This window comes from Nicotiana tomentosiformis, chromosome 1 (genome assembly GCF_000390325.3).
Source record: "Nicotiana tomentosiformis chromosome 1, ASM39032v3, whole genome shotgun sequence".
Taxonomy (NCBI): domain Eukaryota; kingdom Viridiplantae; phylum Streptophyta; class Magnoliopsida; order Solanales; family Solanaceae; genus Nicotiana; species Nicotiana tomentosiformis.
In genome coordinates, this window is record NC_090812.1 from 6,071,375 (window position 1) to 6,094,148 (window position 22,774).

Here is a 22,774-nt window from a genome sequence, read left to right on the forward strand (position 1 = left end):
AAATTTGAGTAAGATTAGCAAAAACTAAGAAAGAGAAAATATATTTCAACTTCGTTGTTCTTCTCTCTTCCTTTTTTTGTTTGGATTGAATGAGTGGTGTGATTGAAATTGGTTGAAAATATCTAAACAGGGCTATATACAAAATTTGAGCAAGATTAGAAGTGATTTAGACTGGTTTCAGGTAAAAAATCAGACTTAAAAATCCAACTGCGACATATGTATATCACGTTGTATATCGTGTACATCAGTATATATCACACACAAGTTTTTAAGGACGTCTGTGTATATCACTTTGTATATCGTGTATACAACACAATTGTTTTATGGGCGCCCGTGTATATCACATTATATATCGTATATATAACACAAATTTTCATGGATATACACAGACACACATAATATACATGAGATATCACTGATGTACATAGAGATACACGGGTTACAATAGGGGATACACATGTGGAGTCATCTTGAACTTGAGTTTTCAATCTGAAATGTGTAATACAAAGAAGGAAAATAAAATTTTAATAAATATTTTTGATATACACATTATTATTATGTTATATACTGTGATATACAAATAATATAATTATTAATTATTAATCAAAAAAGAAATTTTTTTTGATATAGCATGTTTAAGCAAGTTCTAAAATATAAAAATAATAAATATAATTGCGGGAGTAAATAATATTTTGGTATACAAAGAAAATTAATTTTTGATATACACAAAGAAGAAAAATAAACTTATGATATCTATTTTGGTATACACATGTCTGATGTGCTATACACTGTGATATACAAATAATACAATATTTTTATTGTGATATACATTGATATAAAGGCAGCAATAACTATATATATAATTTTATATTATCGATATACAAAGAATAATATTATTTATATACAAAGAATGAAAATAAAAATTTAATATACATGTTGATATAGACAAAGAAGAAGAAAAAAAGTTATGATATGTATATTATTATTGTGATATATATATTTATTGGCTATTTGATGTCAATATCTATAACTAGGGCTATTTTCTGCCAATTATATAAGTATGTTGTTATACCATGCCAAAACCCCTTCAAAAATTCACTTTGGACTCAATGTTGAATTTGGGGTGAGGAAAGCCCATTAGAGTCAGCCCATCTATGGTCACATTGGCCCATCCCTATATCGCCTTATCCCTATAGGGCTTTCAGTGTGAACTTTCTCGGGGTTTTTTTTCACTTTTAGCCCGCGCTAGAAATTATTTATATTTGATAGCCGAAAAAGTATATAAAATTTATATAATTTTTATATATAACATACAGAATGTGTGTGTGTGTGCGTGTATATATATATATATTATTTCGGTTATTATTTTGATAACGGTTATACAGTATCATTTTCCCAACTTCTTATACACTTTACTCCATATTATTTAGTGCCACCATTTATACTTTGACCGTATTAAGAATTTTTTTGAAAATAGCTTTTATGCCAAAATTTTAAAGTTCGCTGCTAGAATTTTGAAGTGGAATCCGCAATTTTAAAGCACGCTGTCAGAATTTTGAAGCTCCTAAAATTTTAAAAGCCAATACTTTGAAGCACGGGGCTATCTTACCAAAACTTTTCTTAACGTGATAGCCTAATTTACTGTTTCTAGGCCAAGATTATTGTGGATCATCAAGACATCATAACCACGACTCATGATCTTGAATTATTTACTTTCCTAAATACTAGCCTCTCCGTTTCAATTTAGATGAGGTAGTTTGATTTGGCACGAAATTTAATTAAAAAAAATAATACTTTTGAAACTTGTTGGTTTAAATGCTTAAGCGGTAAAAACTTTGTCGGGCCATGATATTTGTATGGTTATAAAAGTTTCTCACTAAGGGTAAAATGGATAAAACAAAGAGTTTAAAGTTGAATTATTTTCAAATGTAGAAATATATCATTTATTTTAGAACAGACTTGTATACGGTCAAAACCGATTTTGCCCTTCGTGTAATTATTCAAGATTGGAACATGATGGACCGAGGGTCGTCTTCATAATATCGAGATGAGATCCGAAGCCAGGTTATCGAGCTCAAGATTTAGGGACCGATCAATACCGAGCTCGAAGTCAGTATCGAGCTCAAGCCAATATCGAGCTATGATGTGAAGTAGTGTTATCTAGCCCAAGAGTTAGAGACCGATCAATACCAAGCCCGAGTCAATATCGATCTCGAGATCCAGAGCCCAATCAGTACCAAGACCAACCAAGATCGAGCTATGAGACAAGGAACAGTTGTAGCCGCACTTAGGGAGAGAATCTCGGTGGGAATTAAGGAAAAGCTAATTAACTAATCTATCTTGAGATCCCCACTATATATTTTTATTATATCCAAAGTAGGGTCCCTCCACTATAAAAGAGTGGCTATCATTTCTGTAAATAAGACATTAAGACATCTATATACTCCCATATATAAAGGATTATTGATATTCACATAGAGATACAGTAGAGATTATCCTTTTGTGGGTTTTGGATATTGATTCATCTTGCATGTTCGTAAATTATTTTTTACTCTGTTTGGTTATATATATATATATATATATATATATATATATATATATATATATATATATATATATATATTTACTTTTTCGATTTGTACCAAGTTATACAACGTATCCTTAGAACTACATATAAATTTAACTTTATCCGCTTTTCGGGTAAACAGTTTGGCGCCCACCGTGGGGCTAAGGATAATAGTAGTTATTTGGTACGAATCTCTGCAAAACACATCATTTTACACTTACTCTTGGAAGTATCTTTGATTACATGTTAAAAAACTCTCAATTAATGGCCCTACCTATCGACAACGAAGTTGGCCTTCAAAATGAAAACAACAACTTAATGCCCGGGGGTGAAAGGCCACTTGTCGATCCCATTGGACCTCGGGTCGAAGAGCCAATATACATTAATTCACATGCGGCCATCGAGACGAACCAACATTCCGATCTTGAAAATAGCATTCATGGTAGCACTCGATCTGCAGCTCGAAATACCCAAAACGCTGAGGAAAACGGAATCATCTTGCGTATGATATTTGAAATGCTGCAAGCTCAACAAGTAACAATAGCCCAGTTGCAGAGCCAAACCCAGGCACCGACCAGGCTCGAGCCAAGTCACCCACAAAACGGGCCCAGCTATAGTAAGGTCAAATGAATAAGAATCGAGGACGAATTCCGAAATTGTTAAGATGCTCAAGGAACTGACAAAACGAATAGAGTCAGGAGAAAGGAGGATTGAAGCAAATAACAAAAAAATGGAAACGTATAACTCCAGGGTTGATCAGATCCCGGGGGCACCACCGATATTAAAAGGCTTGGATTCCAAAAAATTCGTACAAAAGCCCTTCCCTCCGAGCGCAGCCCCGAAGCTGATCCCCAAGAAGTTTCGCATGCCAGAAATTCCTAAATATAATGGAACGGCCGACCCAATGAACACGTCAACTCTTACACATATGCCATTAAAGGGAACGATCTAGAGGACGATGAGATCGAATCTGTATTGTTTAAAAAATTCGGTGAAACCTTGTCAAAGGGAGCAATGATATGGTATCATAATTTACAGTCTAACTCTATTGATTCTTTTGCTATGCTTGTAGATTCTTTCGTAAAAGCACACACTGGAGCCATAAAGGTCGAGACCAGGAAGTCGGACCTTTTCAAGGTAAGACAAAAAGATACGAGATACTAAGGGAATTCGTATCTCATTTCCAAATGAAGCGGATGGATCTACCACCAGTCACAGACGATTGGGTTGTTCAAGCTTTCACTAAAGGTCTAAACGAACGAAGCTCGATGGCTTCACGATGATTGAAACACAGCTTGATCGAGTACCCAGCTATTACTTGGGTCGATGTGCACAATCGGTATCAATCGAAAATTAGAGTCGAAGACGACCAGCTGGGTTATGGGTCCGTTATTAAAAGGGACATCAACCGAGAACCAAGGCCGATCAGGGATCGATACCAACTGTATAGTGGTGACCATAGGGGTAACAGACCAAGACGTAACCTAGTGCAAGGTGATAAAAGAAGTGATCGAGGCCAAGGGTCTCGGGGTCTGATGAACAAGAACGGGTTCGACAGGCATACCGGACCTAAGGAAGCACCACGATTATCGGAATATAACTTCAACATCGATGCATCCGCCATCGTGTCAGCTATCGGATGCATCAAAGATATTAAATGGCCTCGACCTCTGCAGACTGATCCTGCCCACAGGAATCCTAATCAAATGTGCGAATATCATAGAACCCATGGCCACAGAGCGGAAGATTGCAGGCAACTGAGAGAAGAGGTAGCCGGTTATTCAATAAAGGGCACCTTTGCGAATTTTTAAATGACCGGGCCAAAAACCATTTCAAAAATAGGGATTTCAGTAAACAAAATGAACAAGAAGAGCCACAACACATCATCCACATGATCTTAAACGCACTAAGATGTCGATTGTAAGATAAAAGCGATCCCGGACTTAAGATTACGCACCCATAGGAACCTTGTCCTTTAATGGTGAATATGCAGAAGGAGTCATGCAACCCCACAATGATGCATTGGTAATATCTGTACTTATGAACAAAACTTAAGTTAAGCGTGTGTTAATTGATCCAGGTAGTTCGGCCAACATTATTAGATCGAAGGTCGTAGAGCAGCTCGGTCTGCAGGACTAGGTCGTGCCTGCGACCCTGGTTCTGAACAGATTCAATATGGCATGTGAAATTACTAAGGGCGAGATAATTCTGCCAATAAACTTGGCTGGAACCATCCAAGAAACGAAGTTTCATGTAATCAAAGGCGGCATGAGGTATAACACCCTTTTTGGAAGACCGTGGATCCACAATATGAGAGTTGTACCCTCGACCCTCCACCAGGTTCTAAAATTCCCAACATCGGAGGGAGTCAAAACGGTCTATGGAGAGTAACCGGCTGCAAAAGAGATGTTTGCTGTCTATGAAGTAATTCTGATATCTTCACTATCGTCGACAAAAGGATCGGATTCGAAGGGGGAACGGAATACCAAATAGCAATCACAAACGTCAGCTTCAACCCAACTAGAGAATCAGAAGACTGACGAAGATGATGAACATGGGGTCCCTTGATCCTTCGTGGTCCCCGATGATTCTGACGCTACCCAATCAATGGTCGAAGAACTGGAGCAAATCACGCTAATCGAACATCTGCCCGAATGAAAGGTATACCTGGGCACGGGGATAGATCCCGAGCTCAGGAAAAAGCTTATTCAATTTCTTATAGCTAACATGAACTGTTTCGCTTGGTCCCATCTTGACATGACAGGGATCCCACCGGGAATCACCACTCATAGGCTAAGCTTGGACGCAAAATTCCATCCAGTAAAACAAAAGAGAAGGCCCCAGTCCGAGGTCAAACATGCCTTCATCAAAGATAAGGTAACCAAACTTCTTAAAATAGGATCCATTCGGGAAGTAAAATACCCCGAATGGCTAGCAAATGTGGTGGTAGTCCCTAAAAGGGGAACAAATTTAGAATGTGCATGGATTATAAAGACCTGAATAAAGCATGCCCTAAGGATTCTTTTCCTTTGCCTAATATCGATCGTATGATCAATGCCACAACCGGCCACGAGACTCTCAGTTTTATCGATGCCTACTGCAGGTACAACCAAATATATATGAACCCGGAGGATCGGGAAAAGACCTCATTTATCACTAAGTATGGGACTTACTGTTATAATGTAATGTCATTTAGTCTAAAAAATATTGGTGCAACTTATCAACGCCCAGTAAACTGAATGTTTGAAAAGCAAATAGGAAAATCAATGGAAGTTTATATTGATGACATGTTAGTTAAATCCCTGCGAGTAGAGGACCATTTAAAGCATTTGCAGGAAACTTTCGACATACTGAGAGAGTACAATATGAAGCTCAACCCCGAAAAATGTGCATTCGGGGTTAGCTCGAGAAAGTTTTTCGGTTTCACGGTGTCCAATCGAGGAATCGAGATTAACCCCGATAAAATAAAAGCTATCAAAGACATCACAGTGGTAGATAATGTAAAGGTCGTACAGAGGCTAACGGGACGGATAGCCGCCCTGGGACGATTCATTTTGAGATCCTCAGATAGGAGCCGCCGATTTTTCTCTCCGCTAAAGAAGAAAAGCAATTTTGCATGGACTCCGGAATGTCAGCAGGCTTTGGAAGAGCTAAAACGGTATTTATCGATCCCGCCGTTGCTTCATACCCTGAAAGTAGACGAACAACTTTATCTATATTTAGCTGTCTCAGAGATAGCGGTAAGTGGAGTCCTGATTCGAGAAGAGCGAGGTACGCAATTTCTTATTTATTATGTCTGTCGAACTTTAGGCGAGGCCGAAACTAGATATCCACACTTAGAAAAATTAGCGCTTGCTTTAATAAGTGCCTCTAGGAAACTAAAATCATATTTCGAGTGCCATCTGATACATGTGGTAACAACTTATCCTCTTCGAAATATTTTACACTAACTTGAGCTTTCAGGTCGATTGGCCAAATGGGCCATAGATATCGGTGAGTACGACATCGAGTATCGACCTCGAACCGCTATCAAATCTCAAATCTTAGCAGACTTCGTGGCTGACTTTACGCCGGCCTTCGTACCCGAGATTGAAAAGGAGTTATTGATAAAATCGGGTACCTCTTCGGGAATCTGGACCCTCTTTACGGACGGTACCTCGAACACAAAAGGATCCAGACTAGGTATCATACTAAAACCACCCACAGGTAATGTAGTAAGACAGTCTATTAGAACTACAAAATTGACTAACAATGAGGCCGAGTATGAGGCCGTGATTGCAGGTTTCGAACTTGCTAGAAGCTTGGGAGCCGAGGTCGTGGAGGCTAAATGTGATTCCCTCCTCGTGGTAAATCAAGTCAGCGAGACTTTTGAAGTTCAAGAAGATCGAATGCAGAGGTACTTGGATAAATTACAAGTGACTCTACATCGGTTTAAGGAATGGACTTTGCAACATGTACCTCGAGAACAGAACAGCGAGGCTGACGCTCTTGCAAACTTAGGTTCATCAGTCGAAGATGACGAACTCAACTCGGGGACTGTCGTACAACTCATGAGATCGGTAATCGAAGAAGGCCATGCCGAGATAAACTCTACGAGTTTAACATGGGATTGGAGAAATAAATATATAGAGTACTTCAAGAACGGGAAGCTTCCGTCAGATCCAAAAGAATAGAGGGCTCTGCGCACAAAGGCAGCACGATTCACCTTGTTCGAAGACAGAACGCTATTTAGGAGGACATTCGATGGTCCACTAGCAATATGTTTGGGACCAGGAGACACCGATTACATCTTACGTGGAATTCACGAAGGTACTAAACAAGGACGCAAGGGAGTTTGTTCGAAAATGCGAAAAATGTCAAAGATATGCGCCCATGATTCATCAACCCAGGGAGCTGCTCCACTCGGTCCTATCTCTATGGCCTTTCATGAAATGGGGAATGGACATCGTCGGGCTCCTCCCTTCGGCCCCAGATAAGACTCAGTTTATTTTGTTTGTGACTGATTATTTCTCTAAATGGGTTGAAGCACAAGCTTTCGAGAAAGTTAGAGAAAAGGAAGTGATAGACCTCATTTGGGACCACATCATATGCCGGTTCGGGATGCCATCCGAGATTGTATGTGATAATGAAAAGCAATTCATCGACAACAAAGTAACTAAGTTTCTCGAAGAACACAAAATCAAAAGGATCCTATCAACACCTTATCATCCCAATGGGAACGGATATGACGAATCGACCAACAAAACCATCATCCAAAATCTTAAGAAAAGGTTAGCCAACACTAAAGGAAAATGGAGAGAAATACTAACCGAAGTACTATGGGCATACCGCACAACATCGAAATCCAGTACCGGGGCAACACAATTCTCATTGGTTTATGGCGCCGAAGCTCTTATCCCGGTTGAGGTCGAAGAACCTAGCGTCAGATTTCGATATGCGACAAATGAGTCGAATAACGAAACCATGAACACGGGCCTAGAATTATTGGATGAAAAACGAGAAGTCGCTCTCGTCCGATTGGCCTCCCAAAAACAACGGATCGAAAGGTACTATAATCGAAGAACCAACCTTCGACATTTTAAAATCGGGGACTTGGTGCAAAGAAAAGTCACTCTCAACACCCGAAATCCTAATGAAGGGAAACTGGGTCCGAATTGGGAAGGACCGTATCAGGTTCTCAATATTATCAAAAAAGGATCCTACAAGCTCAGTGTGATAAATAGCAAACAACTACCAAGCAATTGGAACGTGCCGCACCTAAAATGATACTACTGTTAAGGTACGACCCTCCTATGTTCATTTATATTTCAATATTAACCCTTGCAAATGTTCGACCAGAAACAGGGATGGATTATTCAACTCAAAGCCTTTAGGCCTGAAAGCACGCGTTGCATTCTTTTTTCCTTAGACCGGTTTTGTCCCAAATGGGGTTTTCGGCAAGATTTTTAATAAGGCAACCATTGATCGTGCAAACTTAGAACAATTCAACAATATCCGAGGCCTCTTTACAATCAACCTCGAATACTGGGGGGCATTACCCTCGAATATATCAAGTTCGATGCAAGAAAGTTACTTCATGACAACATGGTTTCGATAGGAAAAATTGTAAGGGCCAAATGGTCAAAACGAACCATGCTCGTGTAGTTTGATCGAGACCTGGCACAAAACATGAACACATGTATAGTGACTTATAAAGAGAAATTTCTTCTTTACCGATATCTCATATCTCAGAAAAATTCCTCTATTTCGTGATCTATTATGCAAACAGGCTTAAGGACCGACCATTACCCCATAAATCGGGGACTGCCAACCGAAAAATCAACGAGATCAAGCCCCACATAAGCCTAAGTGCTACATTAGTTCAAGTTCGAGCAAGCACTCACTCGACCATAAAGCCTAAGGGCTGTTTTCATTTAGAGTTCGAGCAAATCCTCACTCGACCATAAAGCTTAAGGGCTGCATTACTTCGAGTTCGAGCAAACACTCACTCGACCATAAAGCCTAAGGGCTACATTACTTCGAGTTCGAGCAAATACTCACTCGACCATAAAGCCTACAGGCTACACTACTTCGAGTTCAAGCAAACACACTCGACTATTTAGCCTACAGGCTATATTACTTCAAGTTCGAGCAAACACTCACTCGACCATTAAGCCTAAGGGCTACTCTTACTTCGAGCTCGAGCAAACACTCGCTCGACCATAAAGCCTACGGGCTACATTACTTCGAGTTCGAGCAAACACTCACTCGATCATAAATCCTAAGGGCTACATTACTTTGAGCTCGAGCAAACACTCGCTCGACCATATAGCCTACGGGCTACATTACTTCGAGTTCGAGCAAACACTCACTCGATCATAAAGCCTAAGGCTACATTACTTCGAGTTCGAACAAACACTCCACTATTTAGCCTACGGGCTACATTACTTCGAGTTTGAGCAAACACTCACTTGACTATTAAGCCTAAGGGATACTCTTAAATCGAGTTCAAACAAACACTCACTCGACCATAAAGCCTTAGGGCTACATTACTTCGAGTTCGAGCAAACACTCACTCGACCATTAATCCTAAGGGCTACTCTTGCTTCGAGCTCAAGCAAACACTCGTTCGACTATAAAAGCCTACGGGCTACATTACTTCGAGTTCGAGTAAACACACCCGATCATAAAGCCTAAGGGCTACATTACTTCGAGCTCGAGCAAATACTCGCTCGACTATTAAGCCTAAGGGCTATTCTTACTTCGAGTTCGAGCAAACACTCACTCGACCATAAATCCTACGGGCTACATTACTTCGAGTTCGAGCAAACACTCACTCGACCATAAAGCCTACGGGCTACATTACTTCGAGTTCGAGAAAACACTCACTCGACCATTAAGCCTAAGGGCTACTCTTACTTCGATCTCGAGCAAATACTCGCTCGACCATAAAGCTTATGGGCTACATTAATTCGAGTTCGAACAAATACTCGACTATTAATCCTAAGGTCTACTCTTACTTCGAGCTCGAGCAAACACTCGCTCGACCATAAAACCTACAGGCTATATTACTTTGAGTTCGAGCAAACACCCACTCGTCTATTAAGCCCAAGGGCTACTCTTAATTTGAGTTCGAGCAAACACTCACTCAACCATAAAGCCTAAGGTCTACATTACTTCGAATTCGAGAAAACTCTCACTCGACTATTAAGCCCAAGGGCTACTCTTAATATTAGTTCGGGCAAACGCTCACTCGGTTATAAAGACTACAAGGTCCGACTTCGATCAAATTTCCTAAAGCCTCGAACTTATGAACAAAACTTCCATAAGGCAGAAAATGAAACAAAGACAAGTCGAAAAAGGAAAAGATCTTTATATATATAAGAATATTTACAAGGTTAGATCAAGACCCTACACAAAAAGATCAAAAATGAAAAACCCTAAGGTTCCTGATTTTCTCCGGGGGCAGTTTCTTCTCCATCGAGCTCCTCCCCGCTCTCAGACCCACTCTTGCTCTCGTCATCATCATCATCATCATCGGAAGCCAGGGCTCCAATATCGGCTTCAAGCTCTTTAGCCTTTATTATCTCTTCGGTAAGATCAAAATCTCGAGCACGGATCTCCTCGAGGGTTTCCCTCCGAGATTGGCATTTGGCGAGTTCAGCAATCCAATATGCTCGAGTTTGAGCGGTCTTTGATGCCTCTCTCGCTTGTACTTGAGCGACTTCAGCATCGGCTCGGTAGACGGCCACGATCGCGTTTGCCTCGGCTTTAGCCTTTTCAGCTTTAGATTTGGCCTTTTCAAGTTTGGAAGCCAATCGAGCTTCGAGCTCCGCTATTTTCTTTTCCTGAGATGAGCTCTTCTCTTTCATGCCTCGAAGTGACTTTCGGCCGATGACAATTGGGATAAGGTAGTCTCTTTTTCACAGCGAAGTGGTCCATACCTTCTTTCCATCCCAAGGTCTCCGCCTTTATCATGTCGACCTCCTCATGGAGTTGCCCGATCATCTCGATCTTCTGCTGGAACTGTGAGATCGAAATATTAGCCACCGTTCCCGAATCGAGCCCATGAGTTTTTAATATTGTTATTACCTACTCGGTCAGGTCGGTTTGATCTTGGTAAGCCTTTGCCAACTCGGCTCAGAGGTCTTTGGTCTCCTCTTCTCTTTGCCCGCTGAGAAGTCTAAGGGTATTTCTCTCCTCCGTGAGCCTTCGTAGGTCGGCCTCATACCGACTCAGCTAAGCTCGAGACCTAGAAAATGCTTCCCGATGAAGCATTGAGGCCTACACAGAAAGAAGAAAATAAGTTAGAAAGAAAAACAAACACAAGGGTAATACCAACAAGGAAAGTTAAGGCTTACCCGATTCAGAGCTTGCTGCACTTCATTGAAAAGGCTCGATGCCTCACCCGATTCCTTCCTCGGGACCTCCAAGCCGCTCAGGCTGGTAGAATCTTCGACCCCAGTAAAATAATCACGGAAGGGATTTTCCCTTCTGTGGCCTCCTTCGATGGAAAAGATCTTCAAGGTCAGAGCCTCTCGAATCATCTCCTCGGAAAACGAGGGGAGCAGTGGGGAGCCTCCAATTTCTATTGTCCCAAGTGAATCACTTGGGGCGTTCTTTCCATCTCGAGGGGCCTCGAGATCAGCCCCTGCAACTATACCCACCATTGGCTCATTATGGTGGGAGGTAGACTCGATCCTCGACGACTCGGGGACTTCGACCAATTTTCTTCCCGAGACTCCCTCATCACGAGATGGAATCTCTGCAGCCTTCACCGATTCAGTAGCCTTTGGGACCTCGGTGCTCATTTTCACTCGGGCTACTAGCCCGGAGTTATCTTCTTCCTCTTCTTCATCTTTATCCCTAAGACGCCGAACAAAGTCTTCGGTCAGGAGGATGATATTCTTCCTCAACTTATGAGGCGCTTTCTTCTTAGGTTTCGGATCCTCGGAGGTCGAGATCTTTTTTCTCTTTTTGTCCTACGCCGGTTTCGGTGCCGGGATCGAAGTATCCTCCTCACCAGATAAGGGCCTCATAAAAGCATCTTTGCCAAGGCCAGTATGAAAAGAAAATAAATAAGGAATGCTTTAACAAAATCAACAAAGATGTGGGAAAGAGGCTTACCATGTGTTTTAGCCTCCCATCGGCTCTTTGATAAATCGCGCCACGAGCGCTCGACATAGGTAGAAGTCGAGGCCAGGTCCCGAACCCAGCCCTTGAGGTTAGGGATTGCACCGGACATCCAAGCAACCGCTACATCATAGAAAAGGATATCGATGAGAAAGAAACAAAGGAATAAACCAAAAAACATGAGCTAACAGTGGGATTATACTTACGCTTCATATTCCATTTCTCGGGAAATGGCATCTTCTCGGCCGGGATTAGATCGAAAGTCCTCACTCGAACGAATCGGCTCATCCAACCTCGGTCCTTATCCTCGTCTATGCTCGAGAATAGTACTTTGGTAGCTCAGCGTTGGAGTTTTATTAACCCGCCTCGATAGAGGCGGGGGCTGTACAACCTGATGAGGTGGTCGAGGGTAAAAGATATCCCCTCGATTTTGCTCATGAAGAATCGGAGCAGAATAACAATTCTCCAAAAAGAAGGATGAATTTTGCCTAGGGTTATTTGATACTAGCGGCAAAAGTCAACAACAATGGGATCGAGAAGGCCCAACGTGAAACGGTAAGTGTAAACACTTAAAAAACCTTCCACATAGGTGGTAATATCTTCTTCGGGAGTCAGGATCACAACTTTTTTGTTCTCCCAGTTGCAATCTTTCCTTACCTGCTTAAGGTATCCCTCAGTTATCGAGCATATATATACCTCGATACTGGCTCGCATCGACCGGGAATCGGCGAGGTTTTATCGGTCTTAAAATCAGAAGTGATAACACACACCCCGGGAACACACTTCTTAGGTCGTGGATCCACCGGTGTTTTGTCGTCAGCAGGCCGCGATGAAAAGGCGTTCTCCTTTTGAGGAACAATTTTTGACGTTTTGGCCATCTAAATTTCTGTGAACAAAGATCGGAAGTATTTGGTGTTTTGAGAAGAAATTTACAGTGAAAACCACAGATTTGCAGATGAAGAACTCAGAAGATGCGAAAAAGAACTTAGAAAATTTGAAGATTGGAGATGTGAAAGTAAAAAATGGTGAAGAGAGGAACCATTTATAGAGTTGGCGATGACGGTTCAATATCAGCAGTGACCGACCATCGTCTGGCACACATTTAATGCCTTGGTAATTGAACCGACGGGACATTTATCACATACGTCATGGTCGGGCTCGATGCAAACGTCAGTGTATATCTAGTCGTATCATTGAAAAATCATGTCGTTTCTCGCCACATTCTTCCCGAAAAATGAGGGAACTATCTGTATACGGTCAAAACCGATTTTTTCCTTCGTATAATTATTCAAGATTGGAACATGATGGACCGAGGGCCGTCTTCATAATATCGAGATGAGATTCGAAGCCAGGTTATCGAGCTCAAGATTCAGGGACCGATCAATAACGAGCTCGAAGTCAATATCGAGCTCGAAGTCAGTATCGAGCTCAAGCCAATATCGAGCTATGATGTGAAGTAGTGTTGTCTAGCCCAAGAGCTAGAAACCGATCAATACTAAGCCCGAGTCAATATTGAGCTTGAGTCGATATCGAGCTTGAGATCTAGACCTCGATCAGTACCAAGACCAACCAAGATCGAGCTTTGAGACAAGGAGCCGTTGTAGCCGCACTTAGGGAGAGAATCTCGGCGGGAACTAAGGAAAAACTAATTAACTAATCTATCATGGGATCTCCACTATGTATTTTTATTATATCCAAAGTAAGATCCCTCCACTATAAAAGAGTGGCTATCATTTTTGTAAATAGGACATTAAGACATCTATATACTCCCATATGTAAAGGATTATTGATATTCACATAGAGATACAATAGAGATTATCCTTTTGTGGGCTTTAGACATTGATTCATCTTGCCTGTTCATAAATTGTTTTTACCCAGTTTGGTTTGTATTTCATTTCTTTTTTACAGTCAATATTCGATATATACAGTATATTTTTACTTACTTTTTCGATTTGTATCAAGTTATACCACGTATCCTTAGAGCTATGTATAAATTCAACTCTATCCGTTTTTCGAGTAAAAAAGACTAAAAAAAAAAGTAACTCTTCTAATTTGAGACGGAGATAGTAGTTTTCATATTCTTTTTACCTCGTCTGAAGTTACAATCTGCACAATACAAATGAATTCTTAAAGAGACGTCGTGCATAGTTCTAAAAAGTAAAAATGAAGTAGCGGTCACACATTCAAATTGAAACGGTAATTCGTATTAACGTTTCAATAAGTTCTACAAAATTTCAAGATAGAGAAACCATATGGTAAAATTTTCGCAACTAAACTATTTAAGGGACAAATAGGAAGAAATAATACTAGTGAAATTGAAGTAGCCCTGTCTTCTTTTTCTTTGTTGGCTTTGTCATTGAATTCCTTAGTACCATAAAAAGGGAAAAACCTCATGCAATTTTTTTTAATCCGAGTGTCGGGTGCCTACACGCCTTTGGCTGCAACAGTGCCGTGTGAAAAGGAACACATAACTCAAACAACACTTTATCATTACTACGAAGCATTTAAGCCCAGTCCCCACAGAACCGCCCTCTTCGGCACCCCACGTTGTTGTTCACGTGCTCATCATCGACTTATCATGTGACTATACCCCTTCTTTGGCGGCCCCCTTACTACTACTTTCTTCTCTTTCCTTTTTGTGTTCTCACTTTCTTGTGTTTTCCTTTCACTAATCATTAGCTTACATATCTTTTGTTCCATCCATTGTCCACTACTTAGCACAAAAAAAGATAAAATTTTTCTTCGGTTTTTCAGTACCCCATTTTGATTCTTTTGTGGGTTTGAGTTATATAGACTGTGAGTGTGTCATATTTGTCTATGTGAGCTGATAAAAAATGGGCTGTTTACAGTCCAAATTCAAAACTGCAAATGTTCAGTCCCCAGATAAAGAACCTTCTCAGCCTGACTCTAAAACAGATCTAGGTATTCACCTTTCTCTTTATTTCACATAATTTATTGCATATTTACATTGCTCTTGTACTGTGTGTTGTACTGTATGTTCTTGGTGTATGTGGGGGTTGGGGGAAGAGCCTTCTACTTGCTGGTTTTTGAGCTTATTGATTGCATGTTGAATCTTTGATCTGGGTTTAACTTAATCTGTTCCCCCCCTTTTTTTTTGAAAAAGAAAAAGTCCCCCCTTTTTTTGTTATTTTCCACCTGTCTCTTACTAACTGTACTAATTTTTCTGTTTAGTTAACTTGTAGTGGGAGTTCTGAACGCATGAATCTTGTGGAATAGTCATTGTTTGTCAACTTGTCATGCTGCCTCTTTTTCCATTCACTGATTTTTAGCCAAGATTTATCCTTTTCTTTTGCCGTATTTATTTCTATATAGGGTTTCTGATTAATACTGAAAATTGATGTGGTTATCACTCGTTTCTGCTTTTTGTATCCTTAAACAAGCAGGTAAGCCAGGACAGGGCAAGTATATGTACCTGAGCTAAGATTCTCACTTTTAAGTAAATGTGCAAAAAATTTCGATGTAATTGTGGCGGTTCATAACTTTAGCTTTAATCAATCTCTTGTTTAATTTGCCTGTGTTGTTGATGAAGCTAATGGGGATCAAGTAGACCAAGATCAAGTGCCTGCATTCAAGGAATTTAGTCTTGCCGAACTCCGAGCAGCAACGAATGGCTTTAGCAGTGAATTAATAGTTTCTGAAAGTGGCGAGAAAGCTCCCAACGTTGTCTACAGAGGGAAGCTTCGGAGCAACAGGATAGTTGCCATCAAACGCTTCTCCAGGCAGTCATGGCCTGACGCTCAACAGTTTGTGGTAAATCTGGTTATAAGTCAGCAGATTATATAGCTTTTTGGTCCTTTTAGCTGTCATCATTGTTGAGCAAGAAATGTTTAGATTTGAAACCTGAACTCTAAATTCGATATGACTTCATTGAGACACACTTATTGGTTACTGAACAGCATCTATAATAGTCGTCCATTGTAACTTTCATTATTTGTTGCTTTAGTATGTCTTCGCTAACATTCCTTAAGCTGGACACTGTGAGTACATGATCTCATTTGGTTTTTCAGTTTCAGACCGACACAGTTAATACCACGATACAGTTAAGTTTGTAAGCTAATGTATATTTATGTAAGTTTCAAGTAAGCGGTAGATCTCCAAATATCAGAATATCTTTGCTGTGCTATCAGTTGGGTCCACAACCTCTTAATCTGGTCCTACTCATACTGCAGGCAGAGGCAGCTGGAGTTGGCAAGGTTCGGCATAAGAGATTAGTGAATCTAATTGGATGTTGTGCTGAGGGAGATGAGCGCCTATTGATTGCAGAATACATGCCTAATGATACTCTCTCAAAGCATCTCTTCCACTGTATGGTTTAGCCTTTTGCCTGTTCTTGATTCTACAACTATTAAATGCTGAACGGCAAAGAAAGCATCTTTTCTCTGTTGTCTTACAAGATAATGCTGAATTTAATTTCAGATCTGCAAGTAGTTTTATATTAATCGCTAAACTTTCAGGTCTCTTATTAGCATGCATGTCTTTTGATGGTGCAGGGGAGAAACAACCTTTGCCTTGGGAGATGCGAGTAAGAGTTGCATACTATATTGCACAGGCTTTGGATCATTGCAATGATGAAAACAGAAAGATATATCATGATTTGAATGCTTACAGAGTTCTTTTTGATGAGGTATCCAAACTTAAAATCAGGAGTCTTTCAATTCATTTTTTCTTAAATTTTTAAGGAACCGGATGCCATTATTTCTTGTGCAAGTAGGTGGGCAGGAAGTAATCATTTGTTTGTTCTAATGTATGGTATCCACATCTTACACAATTTATTTAATTTTTTCTCTAGTAAGCATATACCTAAGATTTTAGGTTGACAGCAATGGCGGTGCGGCCCTCCAAAATGAAATTTTAGCTGCATAGCAGCTAAGACTTCTCAGTGGTGACTATTAAACCTCAAAGTGAGATAAGTTGTTGGATAATTAGTCATTACCACGAATTTAGCATTACAAGTTTGGGGAGTTTTTATCTGAAACTGAAGGCCATCTTTCTAAATGTCAAGTGATTGCTTGCAAAAGCTGTATATTAGTTGTTCTGGACGTCCATACTTATAACCCGAAGAGTGATCGGTCTTGATTCTTAGGTTATAATAGAGAAATATGGTTGAGTATTTCTGTGAAGTATATTCACAGGCCTATCTTGTTTTCTCAGTTGCTTTGTTTCAAACCACAGGTTTCGCGCAAATATCACATCTCCCTATCTCTATGGTTTTGCAAATGTCACTGTACTGTCAGTTTTGGGTGGTCTGTTCTTGAATTGGCTTAATTTAATTGATATTTCAGGAAGGTGACCCTCGATTATCTAGTTTCGGTCTTATGAAAAACAGCAGAGATGGAAAGAGCTATAGCACCAATCTTGCTTATACGCCTCCTGAGTTTTTGCGCACAGGTATACACATCACATATTCACATCACACCACATTATAGATGGATGAACTGGCAGTCATTTAAAAATCTACATAAAAGTATACGCATTATCTGATACTTATCAAAAGAATCTACTTTACTTTATCCAAAAAAAAAAAACTTATCAAAAGAAGCATAAGCATTCTCTTGTGTCTTGGCAGTTGTGCTGTGATGAGATAATTCATGGATTAAAAACAGTAAAATGATAATATTAACCATCATCATCCTATGCGAAAAAACACTTTAACCCTCATCATAGTAAACAAACTTCTGTTTTGTTTAAAAAGTAAGCACATTTTTTGAAGTATACATTGTATACTGATTGTCGTATGTCAAAGTAAACATCCAACACGGCCTTGCATTACAAATCTCTATATTATAATCCTTGTATTACTTATGTTTGCATAAGTTGTCTTTATACCGAAAGACCCCTAAATGTGTTTGTTCTCAAGGTATTGCTCTATGGGGATGGACTATACTTGCACTTGATTTTCATGGAAAGGAGCAAAATGTTAGAAACAGTAGAGGATTGCAAATAGTTAAACAAGAGTAATGCAAGTCCAATAAGGAGAAGGAAATGTATGAATCTTGAACTAAACTCCTTTATGTGAATTCCAAAAGAATGAGGTTCATTAGGTAGGCCGTATATTGCCCCCAAGGCTTTGGTCTAGTGGTAAAAGCACCACTTGTGATGTGTGGGTTAGGCGCTCGTTATGAGTTCAAACCCTAGCCCATTATCCACCAAGTTTCAGACCGCGCGCCTCTTGCCCTCGGAGATTTCTTGGTTATTAAAAAAAGTAGGACGTATATCTAGTGGGAGATCTATCTAGTTCTCACCTAGACAATTATCTCTTCATGAATATACGAAATAGAGGTTCCAATGTGAAGATCTGCTGAAAATAGTATGCCACTACCTAGTTGTGGGTGTTTTGGCAAAATAATTAAAATTTATTGAAGTATTTGAATTTTAGAAATTTAGTTTACCAGAGAGATGATGCATACTAACAAAAAAGAGAAGAAGAGATGATGTAATGCATTTATCCCTGCCTTCTCTGCGTAGATGAAATATTTTTTTGAGCCAGTCCAATGATATTCAGGATCGTATATTAACTAGTTTTATTATCGTGCACAATGCCACAATTAGCTGCAGTTTTGGATGCAATTTAATAATAAAGTCAAATTATCTCATTTACCCATATTGAAGTGAGATCCTTTAGTTTCAAAACATTGGGACAGTGTTCAGTTCCTCACCTTGTTTTCTCCTTTCCTTTTCTCTTTCGTTTCCTCTTTAATATCTATGTTCAGTTCCTTAACTTGTTTTCTCCTTTCCTTTCCTTTTTGTTTCCCCTTAATTTCTATTTGTAGGCCGGGTAATCGCAGAAAGTGTGATGTACAGCTATGGGACTGTTCTGCTGGACCTGTTAAGTGGAAAGCATATTCCTCCAAGCCATGTAATGTACTCTGACATATAAATCTTTCAAAATTTCTGCACCATTTGGCTCATCGTTTATAGTTGTTTACTTATTGCATCTAAAATCTCTGAATGATGCCGAAAACTAGAATTAAAGCTGTTTCACTCTTGCATGCATTGTCTCACTAGTTCTTGGACTTTGCTCTCTTTTCAGGCACTAGACTTAATTAGGGGTAAAAATGTGTTGTTATTAATGGATTCATCCTTGGAAGGACAATATGCCGATGAAGACGCAACAGCATTGGTTGAACTTGCCTCAAAATGTCTCCAGTACGAGGCTAGGGATCGACCTGATATCAAGTTCATTCTTAATGCAGTGGAGCCCCTTCAGAAGCAGAAGGAGGTACTTGTAAAACATCTTTGATCCTGATGCAATATTCCCCATATTTCTGATGGGTTGACCTAGGTTCTAGGATCTGAAAAATATTTCTGCACATTGTTATCTTAGGTCGCGTCACATGTTCTGATGGGTCTAACAAAAACTCCCGTGGTGCTTCCAACCATGCTCTCTCCTCTTGGAAAGGCTTGTGCGAGGATGGACCTCACTGCTGTTCATGATATCTTGCTTAAAACAGGTTATAAAGATGAGGAGGGTGCTGAAAATGAGGTGAGTTCATTCGTTGTTACTTTTTATACTGATGTAAATGGTGCTTGTAAATCATTGAACTTGATGCAGAAAGATCATGGGGGTATTATCTACAATAAGAAAAACTCTAATTATCCTCTATGACCATTTAATATGTTTCTTTTCTCATAACTTTGTTTTAATTTCTCATGCTGGTCTCTCTTTTTTTGTGTTCTCAAGTTTAAGCATTTATCATTAAAAAGTTTAGCCATTTAGCTGAAAAAGAATCTTACCTAGTACTTCTGGTGGAGATTTGACATACTTGTTTCTACCTAAATTTTTGTAAAGCTCTCATTCCAAGAATGGACACAACAAGTTCAAGATATGTTAAATACCAAAAAATTTGGGGATATAGCTTTCCGCGACAAGGACTTCAAGAGTGCAGTTGACTATTATTCTAAGGTAATCCCTTTGTTTGCTCAAATTTTATTAAATTTGTTTGGTGCTTGCTCCTTTGTTAATTGGCCTTTCTCTAGTGAGGCTCTAATCTTGGGGATTTTTGTCCCACGTTCCCTTGGCATTAAGAAGTCGCTTATATTTGGATATAAGGGCTCTTAGAATGACTCATGCTGCCATATTTTTGTTCATGTAAATGTAGGATATGCATGCGAGATGTCATTCTGATGTCATCTTTTCCTGCTTAAGAACAAAGATGGCAGTAATATTGTGTTATAAAGATCTCAAAATCCTCATACTTAAGAGCTTCTAGGATTTTCTAGATATGGGATCCACAGCTACTTAAGGCTATGGCAGCCTGAAAGTTTCTTTGGTCTGCATTGTGGGCTCTGTGTATTTCGCATTTTGTGATAATTGGAGACGAAACGATAGAAGTGCTGCATTTTAGAGAAGTTAGAGTTAATGCCTTAGCTTGGAGTTGGAGCACATCTGAAACAAAGAAAGGAGAGTAGCTCTATATCTCATTGCTGCGTATTGATCATGAACAGTTTCTTATTTTCTTGAGAAGGGAAACTCTCGTACTGTATGTAGCCGAAACCTGAAGGAAGCCATGTCCAATAATGAACACGGTCTTTGAGTTTTCTGCCATAATTAATGATTAGGTATGTAACGCTTGGTCTTAGGCCTTTAAGTCCAAAAAAATCTGCAAGTTTCTTGGAGCAAATGGGAAATGCAGGGTGGGGATTGGTGTTTGAAAATGTATTTATTATCTAAACCTGTTTAGTGTGCACCTTTTGAAGTATGAGATATCCACTCAGATGTTCTATCACCTCCTTACTACGTTGAGCAGCATGAGAGTCGTAGAAGTTCAAGACTTCCCCACTTCACCCCCTTAATTTCAAAGTATAATACTTGTCTTATCATGAATCACTTGATGTTCTTGTTCTCGACTCTTTTTTTTATTCATTATAAAAAAAAAATTAATATATTGTTCTACTCCATTATTGATCATATTTAGCTCATAGCTGCGTGTATGCGTAACTCTGTCTAGTTTATTTTTTTCCCAACAGTTAGTATCAATGATGTCTGTTCCTTCCGGCACTGTTTTCGTGAGGCGGGCCCTTTCCTACATGATGATCGGCCAACCAGAACTCGCACTAAGGGACGCTATGCAAGCGCAAGTTTGCTTGCCCGAGTGGCCTACTGCATTCTATATGCAGGCTCTTGCCCTATCCAAACTTGGCATGGAAACTGATGCACAAGACATGCTCAATGATGGAGCCTCCTTTGAAGCAAAGAAGCTAAACAGTTGGCGCAACTGATTCTGGCACGCTAGGTGAATCTAGAACGTCTCATCTTTTATCGAAGCTGGAGGTAGCTATAGTAAAGATGAGAGAGGATACTAAAGAATCAAAGGTGATGTGGTGCTTTTGGGGTTATATTTATCTCAGCCCCCACTCTTTTGTAGCCAATACAGTTCCATACAGAAAATGTATAAAGTACTCAAATGAAAACCCCTCAGTAGTTTAGTTCGCGATGAATACCAATTCTTAGTTTTGGAACTCATCAAGAGTTCTTTCAATGTCATGTTTGGGTAAACATTACTGCCAAGGTATTGCTTTTTACAGTTGTTTTACCAGTTGGTCATATTATGCAGATTATAGTGAATTTGAGTCAAAAGTGTCCAAGAATTTCGACATTATTGATTTTGAGTCAATTTTTTGACGTACTTTGACGCGTAATACCTTAAAGGTTGACACGTGATCCATGTAGTATTTGCTCAATATACCACTCCGAGCAGAGGCAGATTTAAGATTTGAACTTTATGGGTGAACTTTATGGGTTCAGGATGTCATTGAACCCACTAACCATTTGAGTTATTTGGAAGAGAGGGTTGAATAGAATCTTAACAAGAATATACTTGGGTGCTGCAAAAAATGGTGTTAACTAATAAATGTATTTTACCTTTCATCATTTTGGGTAGATATAGTCTAGGGCAAATTTAGACTTGGATATCCAGAAGTCCAGAACCTAGCTACAGATATTTTTTCTTTTCCTCTGAAGAAATCCTTGTGTACCTTCGTCTTCTATATAAAAACATATGCACTTTAGACGCAATGGTGCATTCTAAAATTCCTCTGATTCTGAACGTTTCTGATTTAGAGATGGGAAAGTTTCTAACGATGGTCTTCTTTATCATCACGTTTCTTGCTCTTACATCAGGTAATTCCTTTATTTTGATATGGAATTTCGTATCTTTGACAATTTTATGAGGTATCTTGTACTGATGAGAAACATATATCATGTAACATAAAAAATTTAAGAAGATGAGAAAAACCACCTATTTTTAATTGCTAACCATAACTGAGAATGTTAGTAATATTTATTTTCCTTTGTATGCAGCTTTTCCAAAGTGCCGACAGCGTTGCGTTAATGTATTCGGCAAAACTTGTAGAGATTTGAAGGATAGAGCTAATTGCCAGTTTGTGTGTTCCTATTTCTATCCAGGTCGCCTATGTGATGCAGGTTACTATTGTGAAAATACATATGGTCCTCAGATCAACTGCAAATGCAACTATGAATGTCAATACCAGAATATGCCATCAACACCTAATATACTAACTCCGCATAACGTGTTGCCCCGTGATACAGACTTGTTGTATCCCTAATCATTTTCC

At 39.6% G+C, this 22,774-nt stretch overlaps 2 protein-coding genes across 2 annotated transcripts; one reads left to right on the top strand and one right to left on the bottom strand.

The window, feature by feature from the left end:
* Positions 1–10,485: 10,485 nt before the first annotated feature.
* LOC138896945 (uncharacterized) lies at positions 10,486–10,917 on the bottom strand. Its single transcript, XM_070182682.1, has one exon. It carries the CDS (start codon positions 10,915–10,917, stop codon positions 10,486–10,488), a length of 432 nt encoding a protein of 143 aa, XP_070038783.1.
* Positions 10,918–14,731: 3,814 nt separating this feature from the next.
* LOC104119902 (serine/threonine-protein kinase BSK2-like) lies at positions 14,732–21,776 on the top strand. The gene is made up of 10 exons (XM_009631508.4): positions 14,732–15,100; positions 15,729–15,949; positions 16,369–16,504; positions 16,690–16,823; positions 17,482–17,587; positions 18,970–19,055; positions 19,230–19,418; positions 19,524–19,682; positions 19,989–20,102; positions 21,167–21,776. The coding sequence occupies exons 1-10, from the start codon at positions 15,013–15,015 to the stop codon at positions 21,416–21,418; spliced, it is 1,485 nt and encodes a 494-aa protein (XP_009629803.1). The 5' UTR covers positions 14,732–15,012; the 3' UTR covers positions 21,419–21,776.
* The last annotated feature ends 998 nt before the right edge of the window (positions 21,777–22,774 follow it).

Excerpts from the sequence above, each read along its gene's own strand:
- LOC138896945 (XM_070182682.1), bottom strand. The coding sequence starts at position 10,917 with ATGAAAGAGAAGAGCTCATCTCAGGAAAAGAAAATAGCGGAGCTCGAA.
- LOC104119902 (XM_009631508.4), top strand. The coding sequence starts at position 15,013 with ATGGGCTGTTTACAGTCCAAATTCAAAACTGCAAATGTTCAGTCCCCA. Across the intron at positions 16,505-16,689 it reads CTCAAAGCATCTCTTCCACT|GGGAGAAACAACCTTTGCCT; the intron begins GTATGGTTTAGC and ends TTGATGGTGCAG. Across the intron at positions 20,103-21,166 it reads CAGTTGACTATTATTCTAAG|TTAGTATCAATGATGTCTGT; the intron begins GTAATCCCTTTG and ends TTTTCCCAACAG.